This window comes from Jaculus jaculus, chromosome 3 (genome assembly GCF_020740685.1).
Source record: "Jaculus jaculus isolate mJacJac1 chromosome 3, mJacJac1.mat.Y.cur, whole genome shotgun sequence".
Taxonomy (NCBI): Eukaryota; Metazoa; Chordata; class Mammalia; order Rodentia; family Dipodidae; genus Jaculus; species Jaculus jaculus.
The window spans coordinates 129513193-129528257 of record NC_059104.1 but is presented as its reverse complement, the minus strand read 5'-3'; the positions used below and the strand labels follow the sequence as shown (position 1 = coordinate 129528257).

At 41.1% G+C, this 15065-nt stretch overlaps 1 protein-coding gene across 1 annotated transcript; it reads left to right on the top strand.

Moving 5' to 3' along the window:
- The first annotated feature begins 3149 nt into the window (after positions 1-3149).
- Positions 3150-4320, top strand: LOC123459358 (high mobility group protein B1). Its single transcript, XM_045145556.1, has one exon. It carries the CDS (start codon positions 3208-3210, stop codon positions 3853-3855), a length of 648 nt encoding a protein of 215 aa, XP_045001491.1. The 5' UTR covers positions 3150-3207; the 3' UTR covers positions 3856-4320.
- The last annotated feature ends 10745 nt before the right edge of the window (positions 4321-15065 follow it).

Below are 15065 nucleotides of genomic sequence, written 5' to 3'. Positions count from 1 at the left end.
GGAAAGTATAGACTTAATAAGTCTTATTTCCAGAATCAGAGGGGGCTACTCAAAGGGTTGAAATGAGATAACTAAGTAGGGCTGAGATAGGGATTCTTGGGATATTCTCCAAATCTCTAGGTTTAACTACTCTTTAAACTATCTAGTAGATCACAAGTCAATTTGTTATTAAATAACAATAGCTAATGTTTATTAAGCATCATTTTGTTTTGTTTTGTTTTGTGTTTTTTTCAAGGTAGGGTGTCACTCTAGCCCAGGGTGACCTGGAACTTACTGGGATTCTTCTACCTTTGCCTACCAAGAGCTGGAATTAAAGCTATGCACCATTATGCCCAGCTGGACATCATTTTTTTTAAAAAATATTTTATTTATTTAAGAGAGAAAATGAAGCAAATAGAATTGACACACCAGGGCACTAGCCACTGCAAATGAACTCTAGATGCATGTGCCTCCTTGTGTATCTGGCTTTCTGTGGGTACTGGGGAATCAAACTTGTGTCCTTTGGCTTTGCCAGCAAGTGCCTTATCTGTTAAGCCATCTCTCCAGCCCTTTTTCTCTGAACATTTTAAAAATTTTATTTATTTTCATACATATGTGTTTGGGCATTCCACAGCCTTTTGTGACTATGAGCAAGCACCAGACACTTGTGCCAATCTTTGTGCCTAGTTTACATGAGTGGCTTAAGAATTGAACATAGGCCAGCAAGCTTTGCTAGCAATCACCATTAACTATTGAGACATCTCCCCAGCCCTTGCTCATCATCTTTATATCAGGCATTTATTAAAGCTTATTAGATATCCCTAATACCTTAACATCTGCTTTTCCCATCATAATTTTCCAGTAAAGGTGGCATAAGCAGGTGTGAGCACATTTTACCCTAGTAGTATAAGGAAACTTAGGAAAGTCATGGAGACCAGCATGAAAATGCTCAGTGTGAAGAGGCTGCTGGAACAGAGAAAAGACTAATCTGTCTGGACACAAAAGGCTCACTAAACCATGAATGCTTTGCCTTTGGGAGTTAGGAGCCTAGTGACACTTATTTCCTTCTTGAGTACATTCTTATAGGATGAACACAAAGTATTCTTGGAATAAAATATTAGAGTTTTCCTTGTTTTAAAAAAGTGGAAATTGGACTGGAGACATGGCTTAGTGGTTAAGGCATTTGCCTGCAAAGCTGAAGGATCCCAGTTCAATTCTCCCGGACCCACATAAGCCAGATACACAAGGGGACACATGCATCTGGAGTTCATTTGCAATGTCTGGAGGCCCTGGCGTGACCATTCTCTCTCTTGTTCTCTCTGCCTCTTCCTCTCTGTCAAACAAATAAATAAAATATATTTTTTAAAAAGTGTAAATTTAGGGGTAACAGTGCTTGCCACACAAGCATAAGGGCCTGAGGGGCTCTGAGTTTGGTTCCCCAGCATCTGCCTGAATAGCTGAACATGGTCATGCATTTTTGTAACCTTAGTCCTGTGGTGAGGACAGACTGGTGAATCACTGGGGCTCATGAAATACAAGCTCCAGATTTAGGAAGAGGTACTGTCTCAAGAGAAATACACAGCTGAACAATGGCCTCTGTACACGTGAATCTTCACACATATGCCATACACCACAATATAATGCACTACATACATACCACACACATGCATATACAAAAAAGGGAAACTTTTATCTGTCTCAATTGGAGCATAGCAAATGTGAATGAAAAATACCTTGTACGTTCCCTTAACATGTCTCTAAATCACTGAGCTCCAAGATTATTTACATCTGTTGCTATGCAATATTCCAACACTAGAGGCTTGACTTCTCTGAGAGGAGAGATCAAAAACTAGGGGAATTATCTGAGAAAATTTTGGGATGATTATAGCATAGCAGAACTGTTTGGGGCCCAGGGGCTGAAGGTAGCACACAAGTAGGGAACAGTCTGCTCTCTTCACTGCACAGAAGGATCCCAGGAGTATCCTAAAACTTCAGGCTGGGCATGGCCATTATTACCACAAGACTGGCAGGGATGGGATGGGAAGATCGTCCAAAGGCCTGTTTAGACTGGTGGATGTGTGACTAGGCATCTGGGAATTGAATATGAAGATAATAGCAAGTGATGGTTCCATCTCAAGCCACCAATAGTGGCTTTGTTTTGTGATCATAGACTGATAGAGGTTCAGTGTAAGGTTAATGTTAGTGGGATCAAAAAGATGATGCATTTGTTACCAAATAGGAACTGTTAGACCATTGGGATTCTGTCCAAAGATTGGCACAATGCTTGGTTGGTTTGGTGGGCTTACTAAAACCATGAGAATTGACAAAGCAGCTGGAGGCTGCTGTGGTGATGATGAAGGAAAGTGGCAGGTGTGTTCACTGCCACATACCTGCCAGCTCCCTATGGGCCTTTGGGAGAGCCAGGCCTTGAGCATTCTTGCCCCCTGGAGTAAGATGGGGGACAACCATCTGTTACAGCTCAAGTAAACCAAGAGCACACACACATAAATAAAAGAATATTTGCTTGTGTGAATAAGAACTTCCCCATGCAGCTAATGAAGGCCAAATGTACTTGGATGCTGACCAGAGCAGAAGTGAGTGAGACCTCCAGAGGTGTGTTTAAGGGTCATGTATCATTTTAATGTGGCTGAAGACATAGAAGCTTTATTCTGTCCCCACTTCCTCAGGCCACATTCTACAGTCAGTGACAAAACCAACATAAGATCCCTGATGAAAACTGGAGCATGGCTCATGCCTGTAATCTCAGCATGTGAGACTTGGAGGCATTAGGATCATTAGTTCAAGTTCATCGTCAGCTACATAGTGAGTTCTAGGCCAGCTTGCGAGTGGTCTTAAAAAAAAGAGGGGCTGAAGAGATGGTTCAGCAACTAAGGCGCCTGCCTGAAAAGCAAAATGACCCGAGTATGATTCCCCAGGACTCATGTAAAGCCAGATGCACAAAGTAGCACATGCATCTGGAGTTTGTTTACATTGGCTGGAGGCCTTGGCCTCTTTCCTCTCTATCTGTTTGTCTCTATTTGCAAATCAAAATCAAATTAATAAAATATATTTTTTTTAAAAAAAGGAAGAAGAGGCTGCGTCTGGCTCCCGCTCTCCACAGCCATTGCAGTACATTGAGCTCCATAGAGACAGCGCCGGGGCAAGTGAGAGCCGGACGGGCAACTGGGCGACTCTCGGTGCCTCGTTGAGGAAAAAAGTCAACTAAAGATGGGCAAAGGAGACCCTAAGAAGCCGAGAGGCAAAATGTCATCATATGCATTCTTTGTGCAAACCTGCCGGGAGGAACACAAGAAGAAGCATCCAGATGCTTCTGTCAACTTCTCAGAGTTCTCTAAGAAGTGCTCAGAGAGGTGGAAGACCATGTCTGCTAAAGAAAAAGGAAAGTTTGAAGACATGGCCAAGGCGGACAAGGCTCGTTATGAGAGAGAAATGAAAACCTATATCCCTCCTAAAGGGGAAACAAAAAAGAAGTTCAAGGATCCCAATGCACCCAAGAGGCCTCCTTCGGCCTTCTTCTTGTTCTGTTCTGAATATCGCCCCAAAATCAAAGGAGAATACCCCGGCCTATCCATTGGTGATGTTGCAAAGAAACTGGGAGAGATGTGGAACAATACTGCTGCGGATGACAAGCAGCCTTACGAAAAGAAAGCTGCCAAGCTGAAGGAAAAGTATGAAAAGGATATTGCTGCCTACAGAGCTAAAGGAAAACCTGATGCAGCAAAAAAAGGAGTTGTCAAGGCTGAAAAGAGCAAGAAAAAGAAGGAAGAGGAGGAAGATGAGGAAGATGAAGAGGATGAGGAAGAAGAGGAAGATGAAGAAGATGAGGATGAAGAAGAAGATGATGATGATGAATAAGTTGGTTCTAGCGCAGTTTTTTTTTCTTGTCTATAAAGCATTTAACCCCCCTGTACACAACTCACTCCTTTTAAAGAAAAAAATTGAAATGTAAGGCTGTGTAAGATTTGTTTTTAAACTGTACAGTGTCTTTTTTTGTATAGTTAACACACTACCGAATGTGTCTTTAGATAGCCCTGTCCTGGTGGTATTTTCAATAGCCACTAACCTTGCCTGGTACAGTATGGGGGTTGTAAATTGGCATGGAAATTTAAAGCAGGTTCTTGTTGGTGCACAGCACAAATTAGTTATATATGGGGACGGTAGTTTTTTTTTCATCTTCAGTTGTCTCTGATGCAGCTTATATGAAATAATTGTTGTTCTGTTAACTGAATACCACTCTGTAATTGCAAAAAAAATTGCAGCTGTTTTGTTGACATTCTGAATGCTTCTAAGTAAATACAATTTTTTTTATTAAAAAAAAAAAAAAGGAAGAAAAGGAAGGAGGAACGAAGGAAAAGACTAAGTAAACTAAAGAAAAGGTCTTTACTGAGAAACATCAATTTATTGAGAGTATATTTTCAGAACCCTGTCTTCTTGGGAAAGATTGAATAAAATTTCTAAAAGTGAGTCAAGCAACTGATGGCTTCATAGGTAAGTGGATCTTGTAGATATTATGTTATTTCTGGATTAAGGAGAGGAATATAAATGCATATTTGAAAAAAAATACCCTGTATACTTTATTTCATTGTTTATTGGTATGCTGTAGAAATGAAATATAGGTGCTCTTTAAAGTGAGATTTATCATTCATAAGGTATATTTCTCAGGAGCTTTGTCCTTCCATTAGAGGCTGTAACCCCCATGTCACAGTGAGAGGATAGCCTGGGTGTACCTTCAGTAGTGTGACTAATGTGAGGACCCCTGAGAGGTCCCTACTGTCTCCCAAATGTGTTCTTTTATATTAACCTAGGAATAAAGAGTGCTGTAATAAAATAATGATATGATTGGGTCATCCAATATCCCCTTGAACATTCTTCTTGGTTTAAGATCCTTGAACAGTCATCAGATCAAGGACTATCTCTAGGTTATTTATGAAGGCTTGTTTAAAGCTTTTCACTCTTGGAGTTTGTCCTACCTCATAACATGGGACACTTTTCTGGAAGGGATTCTAGGGAGCTCTTTTCCTTTTCATTTTCTGTAATTCAGCTTATTTCTTTCTTGAACATACCATACACACAATCAGTTTCTTTTTCTGCTCTTTTTTCTTTATGTGATGTGATTTTCTGTCCTTCAGGCCAAGGACAATCTGACCAGGGCCAGATGATTATTATGTTGTCACGCCTTCTCAGTCCAGCACAGGAAATGACAACCAAAGATGATACACAAATGTCCAAGAAGGATGTAAACAAATAGCATCATTAGACCTTGAAGTTGTGAAAACCAAAAGCATGAGATATCATCTGATGCCCATGAGAATGCCTCTCACCAAAGAAATACAAAAAGTAACAAATGGGGCTGGAGAGATGGTTTAGTGGTTAAGCACTTGCCTGTGAAGCCTAAGGACCCCAGTTCGAGGCTTGGTTCCCCAGGGCCCCTGTTAGCCAGATACACAAGGTGGCGCATGAATCTGGAATTCATTTGCAGTGGCTGGAGGCCCTGGCGCGCCCATTCTCTCTCTCTCTCTCTCCCGCTTTCCTTCTCTCTCTGTCACTCTCAAATAAATAAATAAAAATAAACAAAAAGTAACAAATGTTGGTGAGAACAAGGAGAAAAGGAACTCTTATGCACTATTAGTAAGAATGTAAATTATTATGAAGGACAGTATAGAAATTCTTCAAAACAAAAGCAAAAACCAGAACTATTATATGCTCCAGCTATCTCATGTCTGGGTGTATAGCCAAAGGAAATGAGATCAGTATACCTAAGAGATTTCTCTATACCCATGCTTATTGTGCCTCTATTGAAATACCCTAGATGTCAATTGGTTGGTGAATTGATGGGGAAAAAATTGCAAATAAGACTTGTTGGCAAAGACCTGTAATATCAGCTAATCAGGAGGCTGAGCCAGAAGTATCACAAATTCAATGCCTGCCTAGGCTACAGAATAAATTCAAGACCAGCTTGAGCAACTAAATGAGCCTCCATCTCAAACTAAAAGGTAAAAAGATGCCTGAGAAATAGCTTAGTGGTAGAACACTTACCTAGCATGCATAAGACCTATTTCATAAAACAAAACCAGACAAATAGAAAGCAAAATTAAACAAAAAGTATTCCTGGGCTCTGGATACACTAAAGCTATTGCAATTAGCTTCTCATGATTGAACGCAACACCTTACCAGAAGCAGCTTTGTGAGGAAAGGGTTTCTTTCAAGCTTAAAGATTTCAGGGCAAGCTTCATCATGGCAGAAGAAGTTGGTTCACTTTCATCATACATCCATGGAAGAGAGACAATAGCCAGTACCAGGCAGCATGAGCTGACTCTGAAGACACACCTTAGGGGTAGACTAAAGATCTGTCCTGAGTGACACACCTGCTCCAGCAATACTTCACCTGCTAGAGACAAAGAATGAAGCTTAAGCAAAATGCTTGTGGCTAGGGCTGGAGAAATGGCTTGGTGGTTGAAGGCACTTGCTGTCAAACCATGAGGGCTCAGGTTTGATTTCCTAGTACTCACATAGAGCCAGATGTACAAAGTAGTGCATGGATTTGCAGTGGCGGGAGGCTCTGGCATGCCCATTCTCTCTCTCTGTCTCAAATAAATTTTAACAAATTAAAAAAAAAAATACTTGAGGCTATAGGGATTTTTGCATTCAAACTACCATCTATTGTGGGCACGGTTTCTCATTTCAGCTGTTAAATTCTTAGGTATCTGGCAAAAGTAGCCACCTTGTGAGTTCCTGGGGGTGATAATATTTGAGGAGCTTGTGTGAGAGGGTGTTACATCACTGCTCTCAGACCTCACTTCTGCAGGAACAGAATTCCAGGAAGGATGGAGAATTGGGGTGCTCTCTAGTGCTTGGTATTTAGGTTTCTTTTCCCCCCTCTGGTGAATAGGAAATGAATTGGGAGTCTGTTGCTGACAACTAAAACAAGGTCAAGCCTAGAGTGGTGGCACATGTCATTAATCCCAGCACTTACTTGCGAGGCAGAAGTAGGAAGATCACTGTGAGTTCAAGGCCAGGCCAAGACTACATAGTGAGTTTCAAGTCAGCCTGAGTTAGAGCTATACCCCAAAACAAAACAAAACAAACAAACAAGGTCAAGATAATGATTGGGTTCTTTCTAGAAACACTTCTGAAAAACAAGTAAAATATAGCATGTCATGACAACTAGATAATCAAGTATTATTTTCCCACTTTTTTTTGTTTTTTTGTTTTTGTTTTTGTTTTTGTTTTTCAAGGTAGGGTTTCACTCTTGTCCAGGCTGACCTGGAATTCACTATGTAGTCTCAGGGTGACCTTGAACTCATGATGATCCTCTTACGTCTGCCTTCAAAGTTCTGGGATTAAAGGTGTGGGCCACCACACCCAGCAATTTTCCCACATTTTATCACTCAATACAAAACCATTAATAATAGTACATGTAAGCCTTATGAAAATGGTATAAAAAATAGGAAAGTATTAGCCAGGTGTGGTGGAGCATACTTTTAATCTCAGCACTCAGGAGGCAGAGGTAGGAGGATTGCCAAGAGTTCAAGGCCAGGGTGAGACTACATAGTGAAATCCAGGTCAGCCTGAGCTAAAGTTAGACCCTTCCTCAAAAAAAGAAAAAAAGGGACTTCCAGCCAAGATGGCGACCGCCTACCTATGCTGCAGATACTGGGGAAAGAAAGACAAGAAATTAAGGGGTATCAGGGTCTTCTTGCCAGTGGGAGGGCAAGAGCGGGGAAAAACAGGGAACCACAGATCCCCTCTCGGGTGGGTAGTCTACCCCCCATACAGCTGCCATGCCACACGCCCCAAGAGGCTGTGCTCTGTTCACACGCCCACCAGCCCGCTGCGCTAACCACGTGGGGACCTCTGCCATTGTGCTCTGATTGCGCACACTGGCCTGCCACATTGTGCTTGGTTCGCACACCCATGGGGGTCACCTCTGCTGTGATTAGGCGGCTGCCAGATCGCCTGCTGCTGTGCTCTGATTGCTTGCCCACCGGCCAGCCTCTGCTGTGTCCCAATCCCGTGCCCACATCAGCTGCCTCTGCACTACAATTGCATGTGCAGTGGGCCCAGTCCCATAGCAAGGGCCACACAAGCCCACGCTGAGTCACTAGCACCAGCTCAGGTGCCATCTCCTACCTGTCCATCGCCACCCATCCCCCACTTCCCTGAGGCAGGAGAGTGCAGACTGTTTGCAGGTCCCAGAGTACCCAGCCAGAGTTTGGGCAGCTTCAGGGCTTGCTACCTCAGTCCCCTTTCAAGCTGGAAGGCAGGCAGCTTTGGTGCATTACTGGGTGAGAATTCAGGCAACTTTGGCACCCCTGTCAGGCAGTAGATAGGCAGCTTTGGCAAGAGACAGCAAAAACCCAGGCTGCTTGCAAATGCCCCAGGCTGCCTTGGATTCTCATTGAGCTAGAGCCCAGGCTGCTCCACCCACCTACCTGCCCATACACTGACATGGGTAGATCACAGCGCAAAAGAAATAGTATCAAAAATAAAATGCAAGAAAATCCAGACAGATCACCCAATCCAACAAGGATTACATCTAACCAAAACATAGAAGAGTGTTTAGGATCAGAACATCAAGTGGAAGCTATGAGCAATGCAACCCTGACCAACCTACTGCTAGAACTTGCAGGAAAGCTACAAAGGATAGATAATCATGTGGATGCTACCATCGCTAAGCTAGAGCAATATGATAAGACACTGGAAGGAATTCAAAGAGAGCTAAGAGAGTTGAGGGAAGTGAAAAAAAAGAGGACCTTAAAAATCAGCTGGCCACACTAAATGAAAACATAAAGAAATGCAAGGATCATTTCCAAGAATCATCAAAAAAATCAGAAAATGAGACAAAAAGGGAGCTGGACAAAGCAATGGAAGTGATACATAGGAAAGTAGTAGAAAATGCAAACTTAATTGAACAAGTCCAAAACTCACTAGAGGCTCTCAAGAATAGAGTCAGCGAAGTGGAAGATAGAAATTCTGATCTGGAAGACAGGATGGAAGAAACAGTTCGAGAGTCCAAAAATTTCAATAAGTTCAAAAGTTCCTGTGAACAGAACATGAGGGAATTGTGGGATACACTTAAACGTCCTAATATCAGAATCATTGGAATACCAGAAGGAGAATTTCAGACGAAAGGCATGGATAACTTATATAACACAATAATTGAAGAAAACTTCCCCCGTCTCTTAAAAGAAAGGCCCATCAAGATACAAGAAGCAAACAGAACTCCTAACCAACTAGACCAAAGGATAAACGCCCCAAAACATATTATCATTAAGACTCTAAACACTGACACCAAAGAGAAAATCCTAAAAGCAGCTAGGGAAAAATAGCACACACTTTCAAAGGAAACCCCATCAGAATTACTTCAGACTTCTCAATGGAAACCCTGAAATCTAGAAGGGCCTGAAATGAAACTCTCCAAACTCTAAGAAACTATGGCTTCCAACCAAACTACTCTACCCGGCAATAGTCTCCCTTATAATAGATGGTGAAAGGAAAACTTTCCATGACAAAACTCAGCTTTACAATTATATGAACACAAAACCAAACCTACAGAAAGTATTCCAGGAAATTCTCCACAGAGAAGAAACAAATAACCCAACACAAATGCCTACAAGAAGCAGATCACACCAACCAAACCCAGAGTAGACACAAAAAATTTCAAATTCCATGGAAACACCAACACAACTCTACCACCACAACATGGCAGGGATCAAATCAAATCTCACAGTCATCACCCTAAATATTAATGGCCTTAATTCACCAGTCAAGAGACACAAGCTAACAGGATGGATCAAAAAATTAGACCCCTCAATCTGCTGCCTTCAAGAAACCAACCTTACCACTAAAGACAGAAACCTCTCCAGGGTGAAAAGGTAGAAAACAATATTCCAAGCAAATGGGAATAAGAAACAAGCAGGTGTAGCTATATTAATATCAGATAAAATTGACTTCAAACCAAAAACAATCAAAAAAGACAAGGAAGGCTACTTCCTACTTATAAAGGGAACAAACCATCAAGAGGATATTACAATCATAAATCTGTATGCACCAAACACAGGGGCACCAAAGTTCATAAAACAAAACCTACTTGACAATCAAACAGAAATAACCACCAACACCATCATAGCTGGGGACTTCAACACACCATTATCAGTAATAGACAGATCATCCAAACAGAAGCTCAACAGGGAAGTAAGAGAGCTCAACAAAACCATAGAGCACTTAGACCTAACAGACATCTACAGAACTTTCCATCCCAAATCCACAGACTACACATTCTTCCCAGCAGCCCATGGAACATTCTCTAAAATAGTCCATATACTGGGTCACAAAGACTACCTCCACATATTTAGGAAAATCGACATAATTCCCTGCATGATATCAGATCATAATGCTATATTCCTAGAAATCAACAACAAAAAAACCTACCAAGAATCCCAATGGCAACTGGAAACTGAATACCACACTCTTAAACAATAATTGGATAGTGGATGAAATAAAAAATGAAATTGCAAAATTCCTGGAATGGAATGACAATGAGAACACATCATACCAAAACTTATGGGACACAAAGAAGGCAGTCCTCAGGGGAAAATTCATAGCACTCAATGCCTTCATAAAAAAGACAGAAAGATCCCAAATCAATAGCCTAACCATCCACCTAAAGGCACTGGCAAAACAAGAAAAATCCAACCCAAAGAACTACAGAAGGGAAGAAATTAATGAATTGGAAACCAAGGAAACAATTAAGGCAATTGACAAAACAAAGAGCTGATTCTTTGAAAAAATAAACAAGATTGACAAACCTCTGGCCAATTTGATCAAGCAAAAAAAGGAGAGACTCCAAATTAACAAAATTCAAAATGAAAAAGGAGAGATAACAACAGACATAAGTGAAACTGGGAGAATCATCAGGATTTATTTTAAAAACCTCTACTCCACAAAACTGAAAAATGTAGAGGAGATGGATAAATTCCTGGATGCATATCATCTACCAAAGCTAAACTCAGAGCAGATTAATCACCTCAATGAACCCATCACACTCATGGAGATTGAAAAAGTAATAAAAAACCTCCCAAAAAAGAAGAGTCCAGGACCAGATAGATTCCCAGCCAAATTTTATCAAACCATCATGGAAGAACTCAAACCAATCTTCCTAAAACTGTGCCACACAATTGAAGAACAGGGAAAACTACCCAACTCCTTCTATGAAGCTAGTATCACCCTAATCTCAAAACCAGGCAGAGATTCCACAAGAAAAGAAAACTATCGGCCTATTTCCCTAATGAACATAGACGCAAAGATCCTCAGCAAAATACTTGCAAACCGAACCCAACAACACATCAAAAGCATTATCCATCTTGACCAAATGGGATTTATCCCAGGAACACAAGGGTGATACAACATACGAAAATCTGTCAATGTAATACACCACATAAACAAGCTTAAACATAAAAATCACATGATCATTTCGATAGATGCAGAAAAGGCCTTTGACAAGATACAACATCACTTCATGATCAAAATATTGGAAAGAATTGGCATGGCTGGTTCACATCTTAACATAAAAAAAGGCAATATACAAAGCTCCAAAGGCCCAAATAATACTTAATGGAGAGAGACTGGAGGAATTCCCATTGAGATCAGGAACAAGACAGGGATGTCCTCTCTCACCTCTGCTTTTCAATATAGTTCTGGAAGTCCTAGCCCAAGCAATAAGACAGGAGAAGGAAATAAATGGGATACAATTTGGAAAGGAAGAAGTTAAGTTAGCTCTATTCGCTGATGACATGATTGTATATGTAAGAGACCCAAGAGACTCCATCCCAAAACTCCTGAAGGTGATTAACTCCTACAGCAATTACCAGGATATAAAATCAATGCACAAAAATTGGTAGCATTTCTATATGCAAATGACAAAGATACAGAAAAGAAAATAAAGGACATAGTCCCATTTTCAATAGCAACAACAAAAAAATACCTTGGAATAATGTTAACTAAGGAAGTAAAAGATCTATACAACGAAAATATAAAAACTCTCAAAGAAGAAATTGAGGAGGACTTGAGAAGTGGAGAAGCAGGGACACTCATTCACTGTTGGTGGGAATGCAGGATGGTACAACCACTTTGGAAAGCAATATGAAGACTCCTGAAAAAGGTGACTATAGAAATAACAACAGACCCAGTTATACCCTTACTGGGCATCTACCCTAAAACCTTCAAACCACAGGCCAGAGAGATTTGCTCAACCCAGTTGTCCATCATTAGAAGAATGGATAACAAAGATGTGGTATATCTACACAATGGAATCTATACAGCAGTAAGAAAAAATGACACAAAGAAATTTGAGGAAAAATGGTTGAACCTGGAACAGATCATTCTCAGTGAATTTACCCAATCACAGAAAAAAAAAAATCGACACATAGTCTCACTCATCAACAACACCTAACCTGAATCTACCCAAGATACCTTACATACCCAGCAAGCACCTCATGGACTAGACAATAGGATGGATGGGGAGGGCGAGGAGGGCATCGAAGGGTGGAAAACAGTAATCTGGACCCAAACGGCAATGGTACCATAAAATTCTACTTCCTAAAAGACAGACCAAATGGCTGAACCTTCACTAGACCCTTACAGGAAACACCTGATCCACAAGACACTGGAGAGGATAGGATCAAGACAACCTAAATCTTCTACATCTTCCCCCACTCCCTCTCCCCCTCTCCCCTCTCTAACTCTTGTATATTAGTTATGTTTTTCCTCAATTTCTTAGTGGGCACTGACTTGTAACCTCCACTACCAGCTTGGGGCTACCATCCACAATGAGCTTTTGATCAGAGAAACCTACAAGGTTTCCCAAAACAATGACAGACTTCTGTCAGAGTACTTGATGACCCACCAAAGGCCAGTGGTAAGACCCTATTGCTGAAGACTCCATACGCAGCTGACATGTAAAATGGAATGGCATGGCTGGAAGCCAGGAGAGAGTCAGTCCCCAGACAGTCAGCGTGTCTAGTGCCAGAAGGTGCTACATGGGCGACTGGGGGAAATGACCAATATCTGTCCAAGCAACTCATGGTCTAACCTAATTAGCAACAAATAACCTGAGGTGATGCCCACACAAGTGCAATAGTGGCACACAGCCATGGTGGGGAACCACCTGCTCTTGATTTGGCTAACTGATCCCCTCAGTGGTATGAGACCCATAGCTGGAGCTGGGAAACAAGTCAGAACCATATCCAAACATAAGCCCACTCTCCAATATCAAGCTACCATCAATCATGGGGTATAAGAGGGCCTACACCTATTATATTCTCTATCAAAAAAGTAAGTGTTGTCTCAATTTTCCGGGTACTAACTTACTCTCCGTTGGAGAATCTGCTTCTCTTTTTCAGATAGATGCAGATTCTAAGGAGAGAGCTGCCCAACATACCTCAAAAGGGGCCTGACTGAAACTAAGGATAATTGGTGAAACAAGCAAGGGTGCTGTTTTCCTGATGAACCGGATACCAGCACAAAGGGGAAGGAGACCAACACAGTGAAAAATCAACTCCTACCAAATCAGAGAGCCAGAGCCTCAGAGGCCCCCAACACCTCAGCACTGAAGCAGACCAAAAATGAACCCAACATGGCTCAGAAAAATTTTGCGGCAGAGGGGGTGGAAAGAATGTCAGAGTCACATGTTGGGTCATGATATGCAGAGACATTTATTGTACCAATAACTGTGGGCTAACTCCACAATGCACGACCCATTTACATCAACAAGGAGGGTCCATTGGGAGGGGGTAGATCATGGATGAGCCTAAACAATGGTACCAAACTGCCTGTTTTTGCTGAAAAGAAAACTAATAAATTAAATTTAAAACAATAAAATAAAATAAAATAAAACAAAATATAAACAAAGAAAAAGTGCTGGGAATATAGATGCGGGCCACCACCTAGCTAGGAACTTTTATTTTTAACCAATTCCCAGGTGAGCCCCACAGAGGACTTAGTGTGTCTTTGAAACATAAGTAATCCTTGTTTCACTGAAAGGGACCATCCTCACCATGTTCATTTTATTTTTGCCAGGTCATTCTTTAGTGTATAAACATGCTTAAATATTCCCCACAAAACAGAATCCTCTCTCAATCCTTTTTTTTTTTCTATATTCCTTTATAATGAAGATCTGGATAAGAAAAATACCTCTTGTTTGTTATGTTTCTCACTCATTTCCTCTTCCCTTTTCCATAGTCCAGTGGTTGTTTTCACCACTCCATATATACTATTATTACTCCTGAAGCAAAACCCACCAGCCAATCTAACTTAAACCCTCAAGTGAAATGGGACATTTGGAGTGTCTTTGAGAGCAATGGAGCCTATTTCAGCTCTTCAGTAGGCTGTGATTCAGGATCTAGGGTTCTGGGTGCAAATGTCACAAAGAGCTTCCACAGAGCTGGTGGCATTTTTGAATGCTATGAATTTGACAAATAAGATTCATAGACCACAGGATGGTAGAATATAGATTTTAGAATTTTCTTAGAGCTTGACAGAAAGGCAAGAAAAATTATCTGTACAGACAAGAAGGAGTCTCCAGAGAGGAGGAGAATTCATTGGATTACTTTGGTTAGAGTTTTGTGGACCATGTCAAGAACCAGATTCACAGGTTACTACATGACAAAGACCAGATTTCACAGTTTTTAGGGGTGAAAGACTGGATTTCTCTAATATGGGGCAATATTTCCAGAAATCTTAGATAGGGATCAGAGCTTATATTATATAGAAAGGATGCAAACTTAATATAGACCTGTTGCCTGGAGGGTATAATTTTCCAGGGAAGAAAATAGATAAGGAAAAACCTAGGTTCGTCTTGTAGGCTTAATGAAATTTCCACTTTTAGTCAAGAAAAAAAAATTTACTCTGGGGTTCTGTTAACCTGACTGCCTAGCCAATTGCTGTCCTCTGTCGTAAGGATCCTGCAGAATCCTATGTGACTCAACCTAGTCACACACAGTCCAGTCCTGTTCCTCCTGTTGGCTTCCCGACAATCCCCAACATCTGCAAGTTTTCTAGACTACATA

What these genes read in the sequence shown, in the direction of transcription:
- LOC123459358 (XM_045145556.1), top strand. Translation starts at nt 3,208, where the DNA reads ATGGGCAAAGGAGACCCTAAGAAGCCGAGAGGCAAAATGTCATCATAT.